Consider the following 26,399-nt stretch of genomic DNA (forward strand, 5'->3'; position numbering starts at 1 on the left):
GGTCCTATATTAATACATATTTAAAATATTTTGTGTAAACAATCAGTTATGTAGGTTATTTTGGCTATATTTGATTTTACACATTCATAGTGTTTAAAAGAAATTGATTATTGCATAATAATCGTCATAATCGTAATACCGTGATTATTAATCGTGACATCCCTACATGGACATTATAATGTATGGCTAATAATTTCCATCTCTTGTCCCATTGGCAAACATGACAAAGAACCACAAAGCTGTCTTGAGTATAGAAAGGAAACAGTATAGAAAGGAAATAAAATGAAATGATAACTAATGTATTTCTGTAATCCTCCTCTTACAGTGAACAAACCCATCTACCGCTCCATGGACAACCTCAACTCCCTCAGTGCCTTGCAGGGGCTGGACAACAACACCGGCGCAGGCGGTAGGCGCATCCCCACCCTGCCTCTTTCTGGATTCACCTTCACCCCTAACCACCCCACCTCTCCATCAGGCCACCTCATGGTCCCTGGATCCCCGGCAGCCTGCGCGACCCAGACAGCACCATCAAACCCCAGGGTGGTCCCCATGATCACACGGAGCCAGAGCTCCAGCAACCTGCCTGAAAACGTCACAGAGAACCCGTACGATGAGGTGGGCGGCTTCAGCGGCCGCGTCCACCACAGGATGGCCAAGAAGTCCTGCAGCCAGTGGGACATGGTGGGGTCTACGGGGAAGAAGAACCACCTTCAGGTAAGGGGAGGCGAGACCTTACACACAACTTAAAGCCCCCCTAAAGAGGCATTTTAAAATTTGTAAAAAATGCTCTGCTATGACTATTTTTTGATTAAAATTGTTTTTCCACAAAAAAGTTTGTTTAAAAAAACTCTCAAAGCGGCTAAAAACACGTCTACTATTTCTCCCGCATTGAAAAATCCAGGTTATATGAATATTCATGAGTACTTGCGCCCACCCACCGGGTTGCTCGGTAACGGCGGTATGCATCAGCGGGGGCAGGGGAGACCGCTGGGCAATATCAAAACATGTAGCTTGGACTAAGATTTGAACCCTCTCGGCCACGTCAACCACTGGTATTGTTATTGAACATTTAGCTGTATGTGAAGTGTCACCATCACAGTGAACAACAAATGAGATGCAAAAAAAAAATCAACGGGATTGGTTGCTAGGGATACTGACGTAGTAAACCTGACTTGGTGCTGAAAAACTGACTCCAACTTTTTCAGACTCTGGCTTTGAAACTGCATTTTCAAATCTAAAATGCTCAGTTATGGCGTGCATTAGCGACTTCACTGCTGAAATGTCTTGTAGCAGAACCCAAACACTACATTGACATGTTAATAATTTCAAAAAGTAGATTTTTGGTTTAGGGGATCTTCAAGTCAAATCACTGCTTCACACCACAGGCCCAGTAGACAGGACAGTAGGTGTGATTCTCCTGTTTTAGTCCAGTGTAGTCCCTGAAAAGCTGCATTTCATGTTTTACCTTTGATTTTTGATGTGGTTTGCATTTCAAAAATCTCTAAAAATGACTTGACTGCTGAAATGTTTTAATGATCAATAATCATAATGGACCCAAATATGACAATAACACCATGTGGACGGTCGGTTACCAGAGTTTCACTTCAATCAGGCCAAAGTAGTGTTTACATCAACTCTGTGTGAGTTAAGCTTTGACCCAAGGAAATCGATGCCTGTCACAGTTGGCTGGCACAAAATAATTGACAGCAGAAGTGTCACCAAAGATCTGCACACATTGCACACACAGACGTTTGATACTTTACACTACTTCAGGCTACTTCACATACTGATCACGCTCAGTCCTACCAATATTAAACATGCAAAGGAGCGTTTATTTATTTGTAAGTAGTGATAATTCTCATAATTTTTCAGTAAAGCGAAAACAAGTATCCTGTTTCAAGCTTAATTTAATGAATTTAGACCGAGCCCATCTGGAACTATAGAAAATATCTTGCACCAAATAGATTTATCCAACACAGTCGTATAAAACCCACCACTACTATTATTAACCATGTTTTACGTTTTCTATTTTTAAGAGGATGGGTATTTTAATCTTATTCTTCAGAAAATGAATTAAGCCTAAACTATGTGTGTAGCTGATGTGGAAGGTCTCAGATTTATCTGACCTCCTCTCATTGGCTAAATCTCTAATCTGATGGATTTACAGGTCTACTGTAAACTCTACTTCAAAACTCTAATAAACCAGCTGGTGGTTTTTACTACCACTGTGATGAGGCAGGGGAAAGCATGAATTTTCAAAGATATGTACAAATATAACATAGTAATTCATATCTTTATCATAATATATGTCTGATGTGGTTTTCCCATTAATTAAACAACTGCAGTTGTTAGACATTCTTCAAATCTGATACAAGATGTATCCTGAATTACTGAAAGACCAAGTTACCAATCCCTACAACAGCTGATCTTTGGGTAGTGTGACATTTAAATTTTATATAATCAAAATGTTAAGGTAGAAACAAATCACATTGTACAACACTGATTTAAATTAAATAATAAAAAAAAGATCCAAATCTCATTTTTGCATCCTACTGGACAAAGGAGGTCAGCCACAGCAGCAGAAATTGTGTTTGATTTACGTCTTTACTTGACCTTAATAATCCTCCTAGAGCAGCAATCAAGTTCACATTGTCATGACGTCCGAGCTTCCCTGTATTACATCAGGGGGGATTACACAAGGCGTTACTGGTGAGAAGAGTAATCAGAGTTATCTAGCTGTCAGCTGAGGGAAACTCCAGCAGACGAGTATTCAAACTGTGTCCACAGAAGAAGTTTTGACTTCCATTGAACCGTGCAGCCACAAATGACGTCCGACTCTGGATAGCTGTGATCTCAGTGGAAATGACAGTGATCTTTCTCCATCTCTCTCTCTGTAGCACGCAGGATTAATGCAGCCATGTTCTGGTCAGGACTTGCCATTATTCACCCAGAAAAACGCACACTCTTTGTCACCGTACATTGTGGGCTTCTCTAAAGTGCACCCACACTAATCATGAATGAATTTCAGTTAATATTGATTTTATACCTCGGATTCCTCCTAAAAGTGGTGCAGGATGCAAAAGTCTGTTATTTCCCTCCCGCTACATCAGACATCTTTATAGACAAAAAATGTTTTGCATATTATCTGTGTTATATATTTTGCCTGTGCATAACAGAGCTTTTGTGCCCTGTCATTTTCACACCAATCAAGAAAGTGACAAATCAAAAAAAGTGATCATTTATAAATGTAAAAGTGTTTTTTTTAACACTTGGGTAGTAAGGAATGGCCCCGTTTGACCCTGTTGTGAAACTCTTGGTTTCGGTTTTAACCACTAAGGTGAGCAGGAGGAAACAGTGAAACAGGAAGCCTGCAGGTGCACTGATGACTCGGTGCCGCCCTCTGGAGTAAACTACAGTCACATGATTTATTATTATGTCTGACTGACAGACACTCACTCAACACATCCATCCATAAACCAGCACACACACAATGCGCCCTCAGTCGTCATGTGAAAAGACTGTGTCATGTGTTATGCAACAGGGATCAACCAGCTAGCCAGTCAATCAGTTAGTGAATTATGTCTCAGCTATATTTCGTGGAAAGATGATCTTTCATGCACATCCTCTCAATTAATTTCATTGGATTTGTAGATCTCCTCCCTTGTAGCTGTTGTGCTAGTCCTCCCTATCTGGGCGAGCACGTGCATTTCTATAAGCTCTGTCTTAATCCAGAGTCTGACGGGTTACTCTGCTGTTAGAAGCAGTGGGATTTATTTGTCTCTCTGTGTGGTTTCTGTGGGGTTTCTGTCTCTTCTTTTCACACCGAGATGATTGTTGATGTGCATTGCTATTTTGTGCTTGCGGTACCTGATCTGTGCAATCATGAACACGTTCACCCATTGTAGCACTGTCTTATTTATCCTGTAAAAAATATATAAAAAGAGTTACTCTAGAGCCTTGGATAAAAAAAACAAAAGAAAAACATTAATTAAAGATACGGTAACTGCACATAGTATGTAATCAGATCCTACTGTAGTGCACAAACTGTCAAATGCACACATACAAAACACTGAATGAGCAAATCCCATTAAAACATGAAAAGACATAACCAAACTAATAAGTAATAGCTCATTCCTCTCAAACCTCCATTGTTTTCCAAAAACCCTTAAACTAGGTGACAGCTGCTTTACACTATATGTATATATTAGGTAGATGCGTATGTTTCTTACTTCCACTTTTGCTTTGTATTTGCATTTATTCTTTCTCTTTGCTTCTCTCTCCACTTCTCTCCTTCTCTCTCTTTCTATCTCTTTTCCCCCTTTTGCTCCATCTGCCTACAAGGTCCCAACAGAGTCCTATCTGTCACAGCTGTCCTGGCAAGACTCTCCCCTTTACTCCGAAAGCACACAGCCAGAGAAGCATCCAGCGCAGCCGGAGCCCCCCCACCCTGCCCCCGGTCAGCAGCCCCTGCAGGTCAAGGACCTGTGGGAGCAGTACTCTGACCCAGCTACAGGTAGATTCTACTACGTCAACACCATCTCCAAGGAGAGGTCCTGGAAACCCCCTCGCAGGGCTCGTGGACACTCCACCAACCAGGTACGACACCAAACGCTATTTGCTTCTCCTCCACAGAAACTGCAGTACATTTAAAAAAATAACAAAAAAAACAAAACATTTCATTTTCCGAGGTTGATCAAAGCTTCTTTTCTCAGAGGAAAGGACAGAAAAGGGTCAAAATGCAGAATAAAAGACAATGCTCATTTATATGCTCACATAGTTTGATTGTATCAGCGCTAAAAAATGACCTTTTTACCCAAAACAGACCTGAAGGAAAAGCAACCTGACTTGAATACTTTCTCTTGACTCAGATATGAGGTGATGCATAGAGGGCTGCACACGCAGAGATCACAGGACAGGTTTCCACAGCCAGACGCTCAAATCTTAGTGCACGTGTGGAGACTCGTACATGAGCCTGAGAGTTGCTGAATATTACAAAGTAACTGACCAAGGTCGTTCATAGGTACAGATAGCATTAAAGGAATAGTTAGATGTTTTGGGAAATGTGCTTATTCACCTTCTTTCCAAAAACTGCACCAGAATATTAATATCTCTCTGTCTGTGGATTCCGAGGCTGTAGCCAGGGGAACGATAGCTTAGCCTGGCATAAAGACTAGAAACAGACAGCCTGGCTTTGTCAATCCAAAGCACACAATTCACTTACAGGCAACTCTAAAGCTCAGTAATTAATATGTTACATCTCATTTGTTTAATCGGTACGAAAACAGAGGTATAAATACAACACTTTTCTCTTTTCCAAGTCGAAGGCTAGGGGATCTGAGCAGTTGCCAGGAAACGAGCAGACAGCCCTAACCCTGAGAGGCATCCACTCCAAGAAATGTTATATTCCACCTGTAAAATGATGCTTGAATGCGTTTTGCCTTTAGACAAAGCAAAGTTAGCTGTTTTCCTGTTTACATCATGCTGAAGTCAGCTGAGACTGAGCTAAGACCGGCTGTATGTATTTTACAAACATGAGAGTGAGGTCAATATTCAACTCCTAGCAGCCAGTAAGTATATTTCCCGAAATTTCAAACACAGAGTGGTGCTGAATTTTATTCAGTAAAGGGATATTAATTGTGGATTTTGATTATGAGAGCATCTGACTAAGCGGAAAGTGGAACAGGGTAGCTTTTCACAGGATGATGCACCTTTACAATAACCTTAAAGGGACAACGAGGAGTTTCGGAAAGCAAAGTGTTTTCACACAACATTTCCCATGAGCCTCCGTGTGCATGGTGAAATTCTTGGACCGGCGCAAGACGGACGAAAGCGAAAACATTTGCCAAGAATGTTTTCATTAATCAAGAATGAAAGTCAGAGGTTCAAAGACGATCAGATACCGTCGTAGTTCCGACCATAAACGCAGATCCGGCGGTGTTATTATTCCCATGACCCGCCGGGCAGCGTCCGCAAAACCGAAAGTAGGAAATGCTGGGCGAGTAGACCACTAAATAATAATAACGATAAAGACAAAACGATATATTTATCGAAAATGGACCCATTAGCAAGTGTGGGTAACGTAGATTCATCCACATTAATATGAGACTTTTTTTTATAACCAAATACAAACTCCTCATTGTCCCTTTAAGTGTGTTCATTGTTTATTGATCCCACCAAACGAGTGTGTGTTAAAGGAAATAATCTGTGATCTTTCTATATCTACAGGTTAATGTTACCTAAATATGAGTCAAAGACTTCTCCTGGTCCGTAATCCTGAGTTTCCGTCCTCTGTGTCTCTTGCAGGCCGGTCCAGCACAACCTCAGACTTTACCCAGGGACACCAGCCACCTGTCACTGCCACTGAGACCTGGAGCTGGGAATGGGACTTTGCACAAGGTAAGATTGCTGTTGTACAGAGGAGGTTACATTTCCAGTGGGGGTTTTGTGTGATTTAACAATTTGTTTCAGAATCGGCTTCATTAGTAGGCTACCTGTGCTCATTCACACTGGCATTGACATGTATCCATGTCATGAGGAAGTGGGAAATATGAAATATAAGTTTATGACACTCTCTAGTCAGTGCCTGGGTTATGTTGGTTCAGTTTGTTTAAATGGTTCATGTGCTTCTGTAGGACACTCACAAAGCTTTTGTGTTCTAAACTTCCTGTTATGTAGATAATTGTTGAAAGTATTAAATAATTGTTCTTATGTAACATGTTTTTAAGTGCAAACAGCTGTGCTTTAACATCTGTAAACACAGACAGATAGGACAGGACAAACTCTAGTTAGACAAAAAATACACAAACACACACAAAAAAACCCAAATCTCTCAACATATGAATCTGTTGTTACCCTCTGTCACCCAGAATGCACCAGCACTGCATGCCAGAGAAAAACTGCTGAGCGTGGTTAAATTAAAAAGGGGATTAGGCTACATCTTTCTAGCTGCCACATTGTTTACTGACCGACTCACCGCCTTGTTTATTTATTTATTTATTTATTTATTTATTTATTATCATCTGCCCTGTGACACACGTCCTCTCAGATTGTGTTTTTCTAATCCTCGAGGGGAATAACAAGGTAATGCTTCCTGATCTGACGCAGATGAACAGAGGCCATTAAAACATTGCTAAATATAAACCACTGACTGAACTTTCTCATCAGCCTCAAACCTCCCGCCCTGACCCGGCAGACGCTGTTGACATGCTGTCGCTTCACCCTTTTCGTAAACTTGATTTTTTTTTTTTTTTTTTTTTACAAGAGTCTTCGCCGGAGGAAGTACATCTGTTGTTTTAGACGTAAACGGTTTTGGGAATTTATGCAACAGCCGCCGCTGACTGAAATTGATACATCCACCAATTCAGTGACGACATGTACGTGACACCAGCTGCCTGAACCAGATTGTTAGGGATAAGCATTTTGCATCTCAAGGATGCGTTGCCTCAATGTTGCGTCAGTGTTTCAAATTTAATGTTGCTCATCAAAAAAAATGCCCACATGATCAAAGCAGTGATACCCCATCAAGTCGGTTTCAAATGCATTCTCTTGACCTATATGTGTCAGAGTTTATTTTGTTGAACATGTGTTACCCAACAGGAACTTTATCAGTGATATATAATTCAAACTGCACACCGCGTGAGTTTATGACCCAGGTGTTAATGCCAATGTGACCCATATTTCTTGTAAGTACAGAATGTTCTCACTCGTCGTGTTCTTGTGTTTTCACTTAACTTGAGGTTTGCATGCTTTAACATTAAAACATTAAAAATCTCTTTCATGTCATTATACATTGAATATTTTTGGTTTGGTTGCACTAAACATTTCATTTGAAGACGTCACCATGAGCTCGGAGAAATGGTGATTGGCATTTTTAACAGTTCTCACCCAGCAACTGATGATCAATCAAGAAAATATCTGCAGATGAATCGATAATAAAAGCAATTGTTAGTGCAAGTCTTATTCACAGATACAGTATAGCTACTTTGCTTTATACAAAAACATCATCACGATAAAACATGATGCATCGTCCTAAAAATTACCTTTTTTCAGAATGAATTGGTAAAGTTTGAATCTGTGGAGCTGGAGAAGCTGAATCAATCCCCCATTTATTCTTCACTTTCAGCTACAACATCTCTCTTTCCTCCCTCCTCACCAGTTCTCACCTTTGCCTCCGATTGCAGTTGTTTGTGTTCAGGTGTTAAAACAAATTTAGACTGAGGGTGTTGAAGGCGTGAAGATCAGCATGTGACCACTTTGTGATCATATTTGTCTGCTTTTACAGTATGTTCCTCCCGAATGCAACAAAATCATCAATAATAAACCGAATAGTAGATACATAATATAATTTTAAATACGTAAAATGCTGTTTATGCATCAAGGCATCAGTATCAACAAGAATCTAACCCTAACCTAACAGGCAACAACAAGCTGTTAGACAGGAGTTAATGTGGGTGGTGTTAGCAATGTTTGCTGCTCAACTGAGCATACCTTCCTGGTTGAACTGCTGTGTATGAGTCTGATAAACCAGCTTCCCTCTAGAATGGGGAAGTAGACTTAGACTGAGGCGAGAGGGAGAGATGGATGGGTTTCACACTTAAACAAAGAGAGCCACGACATGAGACGGCAGTGGAGGACTTTAACTCGGTAGATCACAAACTGAAACAGGAGCCGCTCCGGATTGTTGAACTGGGTTATCAGAGATAATGAGTGTCTATACTGTAAGTGCAGTTCAGTTATCACACTTATCTTTTATGTAATTGTGTTTTGTTTGTGATTTCCATGCCATGACATTGTGCTGGTGTTGTGTTAGATCTCTGGCAGCTGAGAAGTAATATCCTGCCCGTTAAATGTCACTGAATTGACTGCCATGCTAATATGGTTCATTTGTATTGATTTTTCATTGTCGTCGGAGTTGGTACTGACTCACAAAAAGCTGCTATGACTGTGATGTGGACGTACAGTGTGGGATCTGTGGCAGCGGCTAGAAGACTGCATGCTTGAGTCAAACACATACTAACGGTTGTTTCAATCTTACTGAGCAACGGTAGCGACTGTTGTAGTGTGTGTCCCTCTGTGTTGCGGTGGTGAATCAAAGAGCGTTTTTTTTTAGATAGCAGGATGTGAAGGGGGCAGAGGAGTAGTTTCTGTGTTAATATGAGTGTTAGCCTGAGTGTCACTGCTGAACTTAACTGAGAAAACTTGTCAGCATCCTGTTTTTCACGTGGCTGTGAAATTCACCCAATTTGCTGCCATTTTGGTTGAGGCGTGTTGCACAAATAGAGCCTAAAAGTGACAGAAAAGCTAAAAGGTAAAACATTCTTTGATCTTTTTTTCCCAGGTTAATTATACAGGAAATGGATTAGAGTTGTGTTTTGAATTTAAATTGAATATAAGTACTAACTGTCCCTCCATTGTTCCTGTGTTTTGTCTTCCCACATCTCTCTTCTCTCTCTTTCTCTCAAGCTGTCACCTGACTTCCTCTTCGGGAGCCACCAGGGGAAAACTGGCAGTGGCTGGCAGATGAAACAGGTGAGATTCTTCACTACTTGCTGCACTCTTTCATTGCCAGAGGGCATGTAATACATTTCACCTTGACTTTCACCCTGAGCAAAACAACAAAGACCCAAGTAAATAATAGCACCCTTTACCAACTTTATACATTCTCCCTACACAACAGGATGCATTTGCTTAACAAATGGGACACTGTTGACTTTGACTTTGTCACCACTACATGAGCTAAAATCCTGCTTCGCATTCTCATTGCCTATATCTGTAGATTGCTTGTACTTGTAATTCTTCTTTTAACACGTTTAGATGACAACTCCTTTCCTGTTGTTAGCGGTGACTGCGCTGTGAAGGAAGTCCCAGTCCAGTGTTTTGTCAGCACTTAAAGGGCTTTTTGATGGAGAGTATTTTCCTCATGAAAATCAATGAACTTCAGTCGTTAGATTTGCAAAAACTGCATCTCCACTGTATTACTGTAGAATACATTAAAGTAATGCCAGCTATGCTCTTTAGATTCCCAGAGATCAGCATTTATGCATATTAAGGTGGTGAAATAGCAACTCATGGTGTAAAAAAGAAAGGCTGTTATCCAAGCAGTTCTTCCTGCAACATGTTGCATCACAGTGGGGTGTGGGTGCGCTCGGTTTAAAGCCCTTTTAAAGGCCTCCTCTTAGCAAAGGAGCAGATTTGGCTCTTAGTGCTAATCCGCCTTGCATGAAGAGATGGCAAACATTAGGAGGGATATTTAGTCTGATTGTTGAAACTAGGTTACAGGGATTGGGAAAGGTACATAATTATGGCTGTTGCTGCAAAAGTTGAAGTTGTGTGAATATATGCATTTGCGTTGGGTCATGCACACACACTATATATTGCATGTGCGTGGGATTGTTGGCATGAATATATTGCATGTAAAGTTACAGATGCCCATGCACGCCTCAGTGTGTCTCTGACAATCTGTCTTTACGACTCTCGTGAAATGAAGTAAAACAAGTTGAGCGTCTGCTGAGTTTTCAGGTTAGGCACTCATGCATAAGGTCTTCAGTGTTTCTCAGAATGTTGTTCCTCTTTGCAGTTCACATGCAATTTAATATAATGCAGCACAACTGATGCATCGCCGTCTTCCTCAAAGTGATGCTGAGAATAATGTCAGTTACCAATTGTCAATTACTGTACATAGAGAGCTGAAAAGAGATGCAGATAAGAATCGTGTTGAAATGTTGATGCTGAAGCAATGTGTTTGACCGTTAGTGAGTGTGAGAATTATTTAGAGTACAGAGTCTGGGTATTTTCCCTCCTAAAAAACTGCAATGAACACCAAGAGTTTTTGTGGTATCTCTAGTTACAGTTTACTCATGAGTCATGACTGTTTGAATATTTAACACATTGTGTGGGTTACTTACAGTATAAAATCAAAAGTACGTTGAAGATGTGATATCTTCCTTGACCATGGTTCAGGCTTTGTATGGTTGTTTGTTTGAATTGCATTTGAACTGTGAAGCCAACTTCCCAAATGCCCACATACAGCACAGTGAGTGCCATAAAGGAACATACAGGAAATGAAGTGTAGAAATTCCGAGGAGAAACTACATCCTGAATCGCTGTAAAGGCTCTGACCTTTCTGCTGTTTCCTGCTGTGCTTGTTTGTAATTTCAAGTTGTTTAGGAATTTATGCTCATTGCACTCTGGTTGCCTGAGGCAAGTGCATCAGCTAAATACTATACAGTATAATATACATGTATATAAATGTAATCCAAAGAAAAGGCTTGGCCGGTATGGTCTATGTATTCCGCATTTATTGCACGTAGTAAATCAGCGATCTGCCATCTCCCTTGTTTGTCTGTTCCACTTGTGACCACTGACCTTTGACCCCTGTAAAGAGCATGCAGCGTGCAGCCTCCTCTGATACCCTGAGCACGATGGCGTTCAGCACTGCAGATGCCCAGTGTCAAAAGTCTGCCCCCTCGCATGATGCCAGGCAGCAGCTCAGTCACTCCCAATCTATGATCCTGCCTGAGAATGGCAAGGTACACACCAACAGAGAACACGCACACACACACACACACAAATTCATGCGCTAGATTTATATACACAGACAAAACAAAAAGAAGAGGAAATTGAGATAAACACGAACAGAGGGGAACACTGCACTGTGGTAAATAACCGCATATAAAAAAATGAACATGGCCATTGATGTTGACTTCCTGTCTCTCAGCTGGTCCAGCAGTGCAGCAGAGATTACTCCTGCAACGTGACCAACATCATCGTGGAGCCTCCGTCTCCTCAGAGCTCTCCAGACAGCGACGGCTGCACCCCAGTGAGTCCACAGCCCTTTAGCTCTGGAGAAAATAGACTACTCCAAAATGTTGTTAATGAATCAGCCTTATCTCTACATGTATGGCAGCCATCGTTTCCAGTGTCTATTGAACTCCAACACAAGCACCTCACTCTACTTAGCTGATCACCTGAACCAAATCATATTTAATGAGGAAGAAAGATTGTAAATAAATTTAAAAAACACTGCTGCGATTATAAATTGGGATTATTCCACCAATTTTGATTTCTAAACTCTTCCTAAGTTTAAAAAGTAGTGTTGTGTTATTTTAAAATGAATATGAACTTGTTTTCTTTGCATTATACAAGGTCTGAAAACACCAGAACTTTTCTGTTGCCATTTTCTGCAAATAAATGCTCTAAATGACAATATTTTTATTTCAAATTTGTGAGAAATTTTGTCAGTAGGTTATAGAATGAAACAAAAGTGTTCATTTTACTCAAACACATAGCTATGAATAGTAAAACCAGAGGAAATGATCATTTGGAAGTGGTCTCTTAATTCTTTCCAGAGCTGTATATGCTGTTTATGTATATGTGACAGATAATGTTCCTCACTTTCTTTCAGTACTGTACTCACTTCATTAGTATTAATTCTCTCTTCTCATGCACCTTAAACGGGGCCATACGCAGTGGGAGCTTGTAGAGCAACTCCCCTCCCGCTATTTTTTGAATGATGCAACAGCCAAGTTAAATGGGCTTCGCTCAGAGACAACAGAGGAAAGTCTCTCCACTGTACTGTTAACATTTAAACATGTCTGCACAAAGTCTTATTATTGACTGAGAGATATTACTGCTTGAATAAAGAACAAGATTTTTTAGTGTACCTGAAACCCATTTTAATGTGTCCTCAGGAGCTGGAGAAAGCAGGCCTCTTGAACAAGACAAAGATAGCAGAGGGGGGACGGAAACTGAGGTGAGACCTCACGAGGCTACTCCCATTTATAACCAAAAAAAAAGTCTAATTAGATTGCACAGTTTTTCTCATGAAAATGATCTTCAAGCAAAATGAGGGAGGTACAGTATGACTTGCTGAGCTGAATGCTGACAGAGCAGTATACACATGTTTGTTGGTTTGCAGGAAAAACTGGAGTCCGTCCTGGGTGGTGTTGGTTGGAAACAGTCTGGTTTTCTTCAAAGATCCTAAATCACAGACACCCTCCAGTTGGGTAAGAGCTCAGACAAAACTGGTGCTTAATGGTTTCTGTCAAAACAATGTTTTTGCTCTCCAGTGCGTTTTTGAAATAACTGGATGGAAGATTATTGCATAAAGCCTACAGTACAATTTCCTGATAACAATGTTGACAGCTAATGCAAAGCGTGAGTCACTTTGAAATGCATGAAATAATTTCTCATTTGGAAATTAAAAAAAACTTACCCAATGTTACCCAGATTTGTCCATTGCACAAAGACCAGAAGCTGTTGTCACACCCAAAATGTGACAACACAACTGGATATTTTCAATAACTATGTGACTGCACTTTTCTTTTCTCTTCATGGGTCGTTGCAGTAAAATTACATAGCTGCTTTATTAGCTTTATTACACAGGTCACACAGACCTGTCGTCCACTAGTCATATTAACAAAGTCAGTCAAAAGTGGTGACTTATAAATTCTGTGTAGTGAAAAAGAAATTAAAACACGTTACAAGTGTAATATCCCACTTCTACTTCTTCTACTTCTGTTGTGTGTGTCAAACAGAAACCAGGAAACAGTCGCCCTGAGAGCAGTGTGGATTTGAGAGGAGCACAACTGCACTGGGCCAACGAACTGTCCAGCAAGAAGAATGTCTTCAAGGTAAGAAACAAATGGAGCTCTTGAGGAAGTCGACAAATCATTACATGTTGTAAGTGACTACTAATCTATTAAAGGTTCAGACCTCAGTGATACCTGTGGGATGGTGTAGTTGTTGACCCTTATCAGTGAAGGAAGTGAGAACTGAAAGCTGTCTTTCATTCTCTGTGACTCAGAGTCAGGAAGAGGAAGGAGTAAAAAAAAAAATAATAATAATTTTCCACTGAAAAGTATCAATTATGTCTTTAGAATCAGGAAATGCAAAATAAAAGTGAAAAAAAAAATTCCTACTGCTCAATGCGGACAGTTCATCATGTATTAATACTGTTTGTAAATGTTTTTCAGCTGAGGACAGTGACAGGCAACGAGTTCCTGTTGCAGTCTGAGACCGACTCTCTGATCAAAGAGTGGTACAGCACCATTCAGAGTGTCATCGACAGGCTGGTGAGACACAGACACAGACACAGACACAGACACAGACACAGCTGTACTGTCAGTTTACCACTTCTCTGTTGGTGGCTAAAATGGTTTCCCCTTTGGATCAAAATTGTGTCATACCGCATCATATAGAGTTCATGCTCCCCACTGCCCCTTAAACACACAGACTCATGTACTTTCTACTTTTCATTTTGCTCTATAATGCCAATTATGCATGTGCATAAAAAATTGCAGCATACGTACAGTAATCTGTCCTGCTTCAAAGGACATATTGACAGAATGTAAAAAAAAAAAACTGAATCATGTAGCATTGATATGTTAAAAGACACACGGTAGAAAATAGTGTTAATCGCTGCATGTTATAATAGGTTGTGTTTAGGATGATATTTTAACTGGTAGTGGATTAAGCAGGTAAATCAGTACCTTAATGACTGAAACATAACCACTTTTGTTCCCAGACTCCATGTCATCTTACCTCTTTGGTATCCATGGTAATTGTATTTACTACTATGGCAAATTTAGAGTTGTGAAAAGCAAATGGAGAAAAAACTGGCTTTGCTCAAGATCACATTTTATTTTAGCTCATTAAAAATATATTGGTATTCATGTAGGCCTATATGTTATCCAGTATGTAACACTATGTGACAGGACATTAAAAGGTGTTGCTGTTACACAGTTTGTGTATGAGCAAACTCTGACAGCTTTTTCCCAAAGTGTTACCAGTGCATATTTTGGTCATTAATAACTTTTGTTATTTGTATACCTGTATGTTAGCTAAAGCTAATCTTTAACTTCTGCCGAGCCATAGAGGAGTTCTACATAATTACAAAAACACTGCCAGTGCTTCCACATTTTGTCTGACAGCATCAAGCAGCAGTAACACCTACACAAATGCAGGCACGGCAGGCAGAGAAGTGTGTGTGGTTCACTCCTCAACAGACTACAGACAAACACACTGACACTGATGTCTGTATGTGTCACCTCCGGCTCTGGCCACATTCAGCAGTGGCAGGCGATTATCCTTCACCTGCATTTGCAAATGTGTGACCAGCCTAAACTCCATTGTTAGTTCCGCCAAGGACGCTATGTTTTGTTGGCAGGGAATTGGACAAAACTTTGTTGTGTAGCATGGGCCAATGCAGAGTTGTTGTTTTTTACTACTCAGAGACATAACGTCACCCCTTTTCTCAAATGGTTCAGTTGAAACACTAGGTTAGGCTAACATTACATTACACTAATAGTACCATTTTAAATACAATAAAACATTCTATACATCCAGTACATGTAACAGCAACACACTTTGTTTGTCTTCTCCGTCAGTCACTTTCTTTCTTTGATTGTATAGTTTTTTCTGCTAAGTGACCAGGCTTTGTCTTTAACTGTGTCTTGGACGATTCTTCTGGTTGTCGATCTTGTTTCTATCTGTTGCTAGGAGACTCACTGCTCCTCCTCAGTCTCTCCTGTGTTGTCATCAAACATTTAAAGGGATAGTTCAACATTTTGGCAAATTGCCTTATTGCCATAATCTGTATGGTCATCATAGCAATAGGTTTGTTACCTTTATTTGTGGGTGCAAGCTGTTTTTTGGAAAGGCGGAGCAGAGCCGCAAGCTGCTCAGAGCTACATTTCTTGGTTTCCCTCATCAAACTCAACAAATACACAATCCAACAACTCCAAAACGCTCCCTTGGACAAGTTGTGACCTGCACATTCACCACGCTGTGAGATAATAACGGAGCGTTACAAGACGAGACGAGTTGTTTTCGAAAAAATAGCTTACACCGACAATTAAAGGTGACGAACCTACTGCTATGACTATAGGGATTATGGTAATGGGACAAAATGTTGAACAATCCCTTTAACATGTAACATACTGTATAACAGTTACGTCCTATAGCCGCACCAATCAGTGTTTCTTTCTGCTAACTATATAACTCATGTGACAGTGTCTTGCTAAAAAAGCTAAATCCTCTGTATATTACATGTCCAGCACCAAATTAGAGTAGAGCTGGTGGAGACAAAAAGTAAAACTCAACTGTAGGACTAACACTCATTGGGTGGCCATTAGATAGTATCAAATTAATTATATTATCTTATAAGTCCAACTCTCTGCTGCTTTTGTTCAACACACCCACTTCATATATGTAATATTATACCAACATTATTTGACCAAGAAAAAACATCACTTAACTTAAAAAAAAACAAATAATGTTACGTAGCATTGTTGAAAATGTATTAACACCGTTTTCCTCTTTCTGCCTTCTAGGACCGTGAAAACCCATTGGACAATGTCCTTCTGTACTCTCTGAGAAGAGCAGGCAGTGTTGAAATGCTGGACCACAGTGGAGATGAAGACGAGAGGAGAACGTCACGTAAGTCACATCTCATCACTCCACTCTGACGTCCCTCCCTCACACAAGCGTAAGGCTTCAACCGTCCTCGTCCTCCACCCCCACTTCACTCACAGCCTCTCACTCCATCGTCATCATCACCAGTTTTTTTCTTCAAACTTCCACACAGGCCTCTTACATCCCTCCATCCTCTCCTCCATCCTCTCCTCCATTCAGCCCACATATATTTTTACACGCCCCCCGTGGCAAATAATCCCCCCGTCAGTCCTGTCTCACCTCCGCCGTCACCCGGCCCTCCCGCTTTTCATCCTCACCACCATCCCCTCTCATCTGCTCTCCGGCCCCGCGCCCGAACGCCTGGCGCTGACCTCCTCCTCTTCCTCCCTCTCTTCCTCCCTCTCTTCCTCCACCTTCTCCATGTTCACCTTTCCTCCCTCTGCAGTCCCTCGCTCCACGTCCAACCTGGAAAACACGGAGAGGAAGAGAGTCAAGACCCGGCTGAAGAAGCTGATCCTAAAGAGACCCCCGCTGCAGGCCCTGCAGGAGAAAGGGCTCATTAAAGGTGAGATTTCCTTTTGAAGCTTCAGACTCTTTGAATGTGTGGCGTGTATCCTTGCTATTCAGCAGCATACAGCTTAGCGGTGAATGAGGTAGAGGGGGATACATGTCCTCTTTTGCACAGTCTTTAATATTACATTCATTGGGAAGTGTGATGCCGGCGGCCATTACAGTTGTGAGAGCAGACAAGAAATCTGTGTGTTGACCGGGCCTGCAGTGACGCCACATCCTCTTGTGAATGTGAATTGCCGTCTTCCTTCTGTTTAGTAAGAGCGTCTAAGTTCCCACAGCAGTGTTACTGTATGACATCTTTTGTGCATGTTTCCTAAAACAGAAAATAGGCTTTTTTTCCTCCAGAACTAGTCAACTCAATTATACTGTAATGTTCAAGCACGTCATCATTTTCAAAAGATGACCCCCCAAAAAAAAGAAGAAGAAAAAAAAAGAAAAGCATGTTGGGCAATTCGGGTTGTGAGAGGCTACTATTTGTAAGTTTTGCTATTGCTACATATCCAGTGTTAGCATTAGCAGCTGTCTTAGAGGAAACGTTGTACTGTAAGTTCAGCATCGAACTTCATTCCTTTGCTGAAATGATCATGCTAAGCAGCTAGCTATGGCCCTTCTCATCACTTTCTGATGTTGAGTCAATAGAATCGTAGCATCCCATCTGCCCTGAACATGTTGCACTGCTTAGAGGCCGAATTATAAACTCTTGTCTTGTAAGTGCAACGATGGCTGAGGCCCTTGCCAAGTGAAAAGCCGCCACCAGCTGCTCCCAGGAAAACGTACAAATAGCCTCATTCAAGAGTGTGAAAATGGTCTGAAACATATTCTGTGGCCTTCAGAGTTGAACACTTGTAGGAGAAAGAGTTTCTTGCAGTACAGTAGGTGGTGCTCTCCACCATGTTCATCAAAACAACAAATGAGGGAATACCTTTTGGAAGAATGATACTCATGCTTGTAGTCGAGTTTTAGTCTTTGAACAAGATCTGTGTGAAAGAGCAGTGAAGTGGTTCTGAGGCCTATTGTGATGAAACACGTCACCAAAATAGCAGGAAAAGTAAAGAAAAGACATTTTTCCTTTGTTTTTTATGCAATGTTGTGAAAGCTTAAGACTGTTATGTAGGATTTTGTCCATATTCTAAGCTGAAGCCTCGCAGCAAATGGCATTAAGCTTTTTAAAAAAGGTATTTTGGGGGTATTTTGCCTTTATTTGATAAGAGAGGATGAGGAAGAGAGGAAGACAGACATGCAGCAAAGGGAATGTTGCAGTCGAACCCCTTGGCCGCCAGGACGCCCCAGCATCTCGTATGTTCTACAAAGATAAAACATTTATTTAGTTTGCTTTAAACGGCTTCAGCTTCCACGCGGCTTGAACTGCACAGCAGCAGCAGCTACAGGCCTTCAGGGGTTATGTGGCCTCCGCCACACTACATCCTTACAGGAGGCGTGACATGATTTCCTGCTTGTCACTGGAACAGAAGAAGTTGTTTGTATAACTGGTGAAGCGTTCTTATATATATTTTTCAGCTGCCATGAAAGTAAAGTCAAAAATAGGAAGCTGTGCTTTTATGGTTGAATAATGTTCAGTTCTCATTTTTTGATGGCAAATTCTTCACAAGCAAGTTTGTCACAGAGATAAAATAATATGATCATACAGTAGTATAACGATGCCATACTCTTGAGTAAAAGGGTTGCTTGCTTATGATTTTTTTTTTTTTTTTTAACCCTATAGAGTATAAACTACATGGGTTGTATTGCATCATCAAGTGTGAGTCTGGATCTCTGCTGGGATCAGAGTCAAACAGGGGCTTTCTCCCATAGCGAACCGTAAATTTATCACTAGATTAACTCAAGCCTGCAGCTCTTACATCATGTCTGCTATCTGAAAAAAACAACAACTTCTGAACAGACATTAAAAAAAAGTGTTTGTGTGTGTTTGTGTCCGTCTGTCCTGGCTCTTCAGATCAGGTGTTCGGCTGTCGTCTGGAGATGCTCTGCGAGCGAGAGAAGAGCACCGTCCCTCGCTTCGTCAGGCTTTGTACTGAGGCTGTGGAGAGGAGAGGTACAGTCGCTGCAGACAGCGCCGGCTCCCTCATAATGCGATTCCCAACTTAAAGCGGACACATGAGAGACCAACCTCCGTCTTGTTTTGAGCGTCAGTCGTTTGAAGGCAGCTCTGCACCTACTGTGACTTAAACCATCAAACAGAAATTTACAGCAAAATGTTTTGGATTGCCGGAGAGGATGCCGGCTCAGAGGGAGGCGTGAAGAGAAGGACTGGCGACAGCTGCCAGCCAGAGAGAGATCGAAATGAGAGAAAATGAAAGTTGCCTTCGAAACAATAACTGCAAATGAATATTTAACTCAAACAAACAAACAAACAAAAACTGTTTTGACCACGAAGGCTTTGAAATCCTAGTTTTGATGATTTAAATATTTCTAGGGCGCTTTTTGCAGATTGAGACAATTACATTCAAGGCTGTGATAGACTGCAAAACTTTTACAACCAAGTGGCTAAACTGCAGCCACAAAAATAGAAAGAGGAATTATTTTGTTAGTTCTCTTAGCTATAGTAAAAATAACTGTGGTCTAACGTTTTTTTTCTTCAGCATAGTATGTTAATTCAGATATATTCTAAGCAGTATTCTCAAACGAGAGGAGAGGTTTTTCTTCCTCTCTTTGTGTGTGAATTGAAGGCCTAAGGATTAAGGGTGTGTTGGGCTGCAGTCAAAAATTATTTTCATTATTGATTCATTCAGCAGTTGTTTCCTTGATTAATTAAGCTTTTCTAGTCTGTAACATGTCTCAGTCCAATGAAACAGTCAAAAAACCAAAGACGTGTAATATACTATCACAGAAAAAAAGCAAATGTTTAAATGCGGAAATCTTTTTTTTTTTTTTTTGTCATTTTATCCGACATGATGGTGTGAAGTGTTTCACATCTAATCAATAATTTCAGAGATTGTTTCACATGTAGTTAATTCTAAAGCATCCTGAGACAAATTTTCGACTTCGCCCAATTAATAATAGAAATAATAATATTAATGATGATAATAGTAGTAATAAATGAAATTAATTCACAATTCTGGCGCATTTTAAGTCAATAAACATGGCTGTAAGTTTATAGCAGCACCATGATCATTAAAACAAAATGTGGGTCAGTGGCTCCTTGTGACTGTTTAAGCTTTGTTTAAACTAATTGTATTTTTAATAAGCAATAGTATTTCACAAAGCGTGACTTGTTGTACAGTCTCTGACAAGCAGCGTGGAGAAAGCTGAAAGTCACTATCATAACAAGGGTCTTTGACCAGCAACATGATGAAATGTAAAGAGGAAGTTTAAAAATAGTCACATAGCCTTGTGATCATGCAAAAAATATGACTTACAAGAAGCCAAATGTTCTATTATTTCTCTTTACTTACATGTTCTGGCCATTTATTCAACAGGAAAACAATGAAATCATCTCAAATTGCTCTAGATTTAGACAAAACCATGTAATTTTGAACTCACTTGGTCACACAGACATATTATGTACATAATGTGCCAGTTTTGCTGTGACACTAATCTCCTGGTATGCTGTGCTGCAGGACTGGACACTGATGGCATCTACAGAGTATCAGGAAACCTGGCAGTGATTCAGAAACTACGCTTCCTGGTGAACCACGGTGAGGAGGGGAAAAACTGAACAGCATCTGATGATTCATGTTGATAATGGTGATGGTGTCTCTGATAATGAAACCCAGAGAGGAAAATGACAAGGGAGGAGAGAAGTGGGGGCAGGTGGAGCCTTGACTGTCCTGGCATTTCTCGGAAATCATGATTTTTTTTCAATGTCAATTGATACTGTTCTGTTCATTCCAGCGGTATACAATGGTTGATAACGATTTTGTTTTCCACACACACACACACTCACCTGCTCGATACATCTGTCATTGTCTCACCCCCACTTCACTTACACAACATCCTTTTTTCTGAAGCGGACAGTGTGGAAGGCTGACGGAGTTAACTGTTGGTTTTTTTACAGAGCGAGCGGTGACTACCGACGGCCGTTACATGTTCCCGGCAGGGTTGGTACAAGGTAGATTGAGACGGACGGACGGGGAGGGAGGGAGGGAGGGAGGGGGGGAATGGCAGCCTGCTTTCATGTGTTGCTCAGCCCCGGCTTGTTTTGTGCATTATGTGTTGCATAACCTGAACATCTCAGTCAAAAAAACTCCCCAAAACACCCACCCACAGACTGACACGCCGAGCAGAGCCGAGCCGAGCTGAGCTGAGCTGAGCTGAGCTGAACTGAGCTGAGCTGCGGCACAGACGTGCACTGAACAGTTTGGTGGTTGTGCTACCATTTGCTTAATGTATGTGTGTCCCTTAGGCTTTTCTGCTTTAAGTTTTCTGATGTAATAACACGCAGCAGGTTGTACAGCGGCTTCTCACACAGTCCATGGCTGCCATCAAGTGGACGATCCGGAGCATCAGCATCAGCTGCTTGTGTTCTGTCAAGTGCTTTAATCCCACAGCAGGATCTCACTGACTAATGCTTCTCATCATAAGATGCCAGAGATGCTGCTATTTGTTGATACCGTTAAAATACTGACCTAATTCAGACTCAGGTCATTCAGTTTTTTTTAAAACTTGGTTCTCATGGTCACATTTGAGAAGCAATGGTCAGGCCTGGATTTAAAAAAAACAAAACAAAAAAACAACAAAACATAAGTGTGCTGTAGTTCTAAGTGTGTGCGTCTCTCACTTTCACCAACCATCTTTATCTCCCTCCTGCAGCTACAAGCCTTCATGTTCCGCCTCAGCACTGACGTGAATTCGCTCTCTCTTCTGTTCTTCATGTTCTTCACTAAATGACGCCATGACTGTGGCTCCACTTTTTTTTTCTCCTCTAATTTGAATTCTAACTCTTTGTCTCTCTTTTTCATATGGCCTTGTGTTTCATTCACTTCTCCTGACCCTGTCTGTCTGATTTTCTCGCCGTACTCCCTCTCTTCCTCCCTCCCTCTCTCCCTCCCTCCCTTCCATCCCTGTCTCTCAGAGGAGAAGCTGAATCTGGACGAGAGCGAGTGGGAGGACATTCATGTCATCACAGGAGCTTTGAAACTTTTCTTTCGCGAGCTTCCTGAGCCTCTGGTGCCCTACGGCTTCTTCACAGACATCGTGGAGACAGTCAGTGAGTGACCAGTTCACTTTTCCTAACAACGTCTCCCTTATTGCGGTGATATTTGTCTCTGATCAGCCTGAGATCGAAATGAAATCACTTCTGTTGTCTCATCACTGCCTACAATGTCTGTCTGAAATGAAAACAAAACCAGTTTTAAAAAGCAAATAATCAAACCTTTGCATTTTAAGATGAGACATTTTTCCAAGTTCTCGTATTTGATGAGAGCGGTGAATTTTATGTGCATAAAAGTCCCCGTGGAATTACAACATCAGCATCTTAAACATCTAGGCCTCTGGACACCCACGCAGGACACTTTTAATAACATCTTCTTATTTTCCTTTGATGTTGTTTTATTTTGAAGAGTCATAACACTGCTGTGGTCTTAATGACTCAAAACCATTCTCTCCTTTGATGCTGTCACATTTTGTCAATCTGTAGTGAATATAATTTACTTCCAAATGTAATACAGTATATTTACACCACTGCCTACCCACCTTGTTCCCACCGAGTTTATTTTGCACAACTATGAATATATAATAATATATATGAATAGTGGAAAACTGCATGGAATTCAAAATAAGAGTAAACTAATTATATCCTGACAGTTCTGTAATTTGTGGACCAGTATTGAATGAAAGTGAAGTGACGGTTTTACTGGGAAAAAAAAAAAGACTTTTAAGTACAAGTTTTCACATTTAAGCTGCTACCCATACAAACCATACCACTCAACTCCCAATTCAAATAAGTGTTCACACCATCTTTCAAATGATAAGGCTTATGTTATGCTCTATATATTCTTTATTGTCAAAAAGTCCCATGAGACGAGCAAAACCAACTATGCGTTGGTTTGTTTTTTCAGCATTTTACGACTTCCTTACCGAAGCCTGTTCATTTCTACCAAAGACATAAATCCAAACAGATCTCCCACAAATATAGTGGCAGTAGGTGTCATTTTATTTTTATTTAATTTTTTTTAACGCAGATTTTCCTAAAAAGAAAAAGAAAACAAGTATTTAGGAAAAAACTTCTCAGACATGATTGAATAGTGCATTTTTCAGTGGTTATTTACAGCCGTGGATGGATGTATTCAGTGCACCATGAGCATTTACAACAGCAGGTTGGTGTCAGTAGGATAGAGTCATGACAAACTACAGTGCACAGGTTCATTGTAGCTAGTAGATGCTGGTGTCATCCAGTGTAACAGTGCGACTTATTGATTTTCTTTATATATATAATAAATACATCATTGTAGATTAAACCAAATCAGGCTCAGGCTACATACGACACTTTGGTAGTGGAATCAGTTTAGATTTCCAAACTTTTCCTTTATCTGTGTTTATCAATTAATTTGCATGAACTTATGTTTCACATCAATGCATTGTGAGAGCTTTTACTTATCCTACTTATCCTATAACAGTAGATAATCTGCTATTTCTACATTAATTACCATTAAGAAAACTTACATTGAGAAAATAAAATTGTAATGAATGTAGATGTATTCTTTGCATGAAAGCCCCGTTTCTTATCAATCCATGGGACACAGTGCAAACACATGGAGCGATTAGCAGTTCACTGTTCATTAAACAGTTGGAGATAGTTGATAATTGCAAACTGCAGTATCAAATAAGATAGTGGATGCTGATAAAGCGCCTGTGATATCAGTTGCTGGATGCAAATCAGGTTGCGGATGCGAATAAAGTAATGAAATATAACAAAATTGATAACATTCACTGTGATGTGACATGTCACTGGCTCTGTGTTGCAGAGATGTCGGACTACATGGACAAAGTGGACCGTTTGAAGTGTCTGATGCTTAACATGCCGCCTCCAAACCACGACACGCTGCTGTTCATGTGTCGCCATCTCAGACGGTGAGAGGGTGGGAGGAAAAACCAACGCTGCGTTATCTGTCTTCATCTCTGCTTGTTTCCATCTGCATCCCCTGGTTTCAGTGCCATTTCATAATGTGTTCCCCCTGGCACATTTGGGCACGGCAGAGCGAACCAGATGCCCTTGTAGGAAAATAAAATCTCTTTGCTTATAACTTTTCTTTTTTTAAGTCTGACCACAAGATGGGGTAGTTCCCCTGTTGTTCTCAGTAATTTTCTGTCAGGGATTCTTTGGCCGAGGCTCTCAAAGCATGCCAGCGCTGTACCAGGATCACACTGTTGTTAAGTTTGGGTCCCTGTGAAGATGAAAAGGCTGGAGGAAGATGAATGGCGTACAATGTTCTGCGAGCCAGTTCCTTTTACAGTACATAAAATGTGTGTTTTTTACCGCCTATGGTTTTTCCTTCCACTTCAGGGGTGAGTGTTCGTGTTCTGAGGCTGATGTTTGTGCCAGGGTGTGGTGGGCCCCATGAATTTGTCAACTCTGTGTCTTTCTCTCATTTTCTCTCCGCTGTCATTCCTTCCCCCCCCCTTGTTCTGTTTCTCATTTATTATCTCCCTGCTCAATCACCTCCGTCGCCTCCTCCCTCCCTCGCTGGCTTGCTACCTTTCTTTCCTTGCTTCCTTCTTCATCCTCTCTTTTTCTTTCTCTCCTTCCTCTTCCTCCCCTCTTCCTCCTCTTTGTATCCCTTTCTCCTTTCTCTCCATTCTCCCCCCCCCCCCCCCCCCCCCCCCCCATTCTCCTCCTTGCCTCAAAGGTCCCATGGGAGCCTTGTGGTTCGTCTGCTGGAAGGCATACCAACACCACCGCCGCCACCACTGGAACCTCTCTCTTTTCTCTCTCTTCGCCCTCTCCCTTGCTCGCTCCTTTTTTTCTTCTCTTCCCTCCCCGCTCCTCTCTCTCTCTCTCTCTCTTTTCCTCCTCTCTTTTTAATGTGGAAGTTTTGAGCAATTGCTGGCTGCTTCTGTGGCTTGGTGGGAATGGCATTTTTAGAAGAATGCCTCATGCTGTGGCTTTAACCCATTCCTGAGTCCCCCCAGATCACACACACACATACACACACACACACACACACACACACACACACACACACACACACACACACACACACACACACACACACAAAGACACCAACATACAGTAGGTGGATACAGTCAGTCATCTACTTTGTGAAATGCAGACACACAGGCAGGAACTCGCACACAAAAACAAGACGTTGATGGCAGATGGACGAATGCGGTTTCTTTTAGTGGTCGTCCTCAGGTTGTAGGAATTCTAAAAGATGAACTGGGCATCTACAGCGACGCTATAGCTGCTCTGTGAGGCTAGATGCTGTTATTGAGCTGGTGTTGTGTTCACCATGTTCACCACCTTGCAATTAGCAATTACACACAAACTAAAGCCGATACTGATGGGATACCATTGTGCATTAACCTACATATTGGACAAATGTAAATGTTGACCTGATGATGGCGCCAGCAGGATCACCAGAGTTATTGTAATGCGTTCTAAGTAGGGACATGAATGTCTAAAGAAAATTTTATGGCTATTCATCAAACTGCTTTTGAGATGGGCCAACTTTTTCTGTTGCTCTCGGGTGTCTGGCGGTCACCTCAGTCATTAGGATTCATCAGCTGAAGACCATTAGTGTCTGCGCAGAATTGAATGGCAATTTATCCAAGAGTTTCTGAGATATTTTGATCTGGATCAAAGTGGTGACCTGACTGACATTGCCATCCCTAGAGTTTTTCCTGGCTGAAATTCAAAATCCTTCATGCAGAAGCATTTGTCTTATTTTCATTTATCTTTTTTTTCTGATATTACAAGATGTCATCTTAAACTGAACATCTCTCTCTGTTGCTCCCTGCAGAGTGTTGGAGCACTCCGACACCAACAGGATGACCACACAGAACATCGGCATTGTGTTCGGGCCGACCCTGATGCGCCCGGAGCGGGACAACGGCAACATGGCGGTGAATATGGTTTACCAGAACCAGGCTGTGGAGCTCATCCTCAGCGAGTTTGACCACATCTTTGGAACCAGAGGCCCCTCTTGATCTTTTCGGACAGGGTGGGTGGGTGGGTGGGTGGGTGGGGGTGGGGTTTGGGGTTCAAAAGGCTCCTCCAGATCAGACGAAAGCACAAGTAGTGCAGCATTTGTCCTTCTCTGCCTGTTGACTCATATGGTGTAAAATGGATTTCACATCAAAAGATAATTATGGGGTAAAAAGAACCAGGACAGAAAGCTGCTAATCATGGCATCTGGCCTCCATATAAAGCCATGTTAAAACAATAATAGTAAAAAAAAAAGAAAAAAAAAAAAGCCAATTTTAGCTGCAATACTTGTGCCTTTGACTGCAAA

The 26,399-nt window shown here is 41.2% G+C and overlaps 1 protein-coding gene across 3 annotated transcripts in view; it reads left to right on the forward strand.

Annotated features, from left to right (window-relative positions):
- The window catches only part of arhgap9 (Rho GTPase activating protein 9), a 40,620-nt gene extending 14,515 nt beyond the window's left edge, over positions 1–26,105 (forward strand). For 2 of the 3 annotated variants that reach the window (XM_083972051.1, XM_083972050.1), the window contains 18 exons: positions 326–717; positions 4,345–4,599; positions 6,307–6,399; positions 9,466–9,531; positions 11,385–11,531; positions 11,720–11,821; positions 12,693–12,754; positions 12,920–13,007; positions 13,539–13,634; positions 13,977–14,075; positions 16,335–16,440; positions 16,862–16,981; positions 18,944–19,042; positions 20,568–20,645; positions 21,005–21,058; positions 22,022–22,156; positions 23,913–24,018; positions 25,908–26,105. In XM_083972051.1, coding sequence (XP_083828177.1) covers positions 326–717; positions 4,345–4,599; positions 6,307–6,399; positions 9,466–9,531; positions 11,385–11,531; positions 11,720–11,821; positions 12,693–12,754; positions 12,920–13,007; positions 13,539–13,634; positions 13,977–14,075; positions 16,335–16,440; positions 16,862–16,981; positions 18,944–19,042; positions 20,568–20,645; positions 21,005–21,058; positions 22,022–22,156; positions 23,913–24,018; positions 25,908–26,094 — 2,285 coding nt within the window. In that variant the 3' untranslated portion in view covers positions 26,095–26,105. The remainder of the gene's footprint in view (positions 1–325; positions 718–4,344; positions 4,600–6,306; positions 6,400–9,465; positions 9,532–11,384; positions 11,532–11,719; positions 11,822–12,692; positions 12,755–12,919; positions 13,008–13,538; positions 13,635–13,976; positions 14,076–16,334; positions 16,441–16,861; positions 16,982–18,943; positions 19,043–20,567; positions 20,646–21,004; positions 21,059–22,021; positions 22,157–23,912; positions 24,019–25,907) is intronic. The other variant, XM_083972052.1, reaches the window with a different exon arrangement.
- The last annotated feature ends 294 nt before the right edge of the window (positions 26,106–26,399 follow it).

This window comes from Trachurus trachurus (assembly GCF_905171665.1).
Source record: "Trachurus trachurus genome assembly, chromosome: 5".
Taxonomy (NCBI): Eukaryota; Metazoa; Chordata; class Actinopteri; order Carangiformes; family Carangidae; genus Trachurus; species Trachurus trachurus.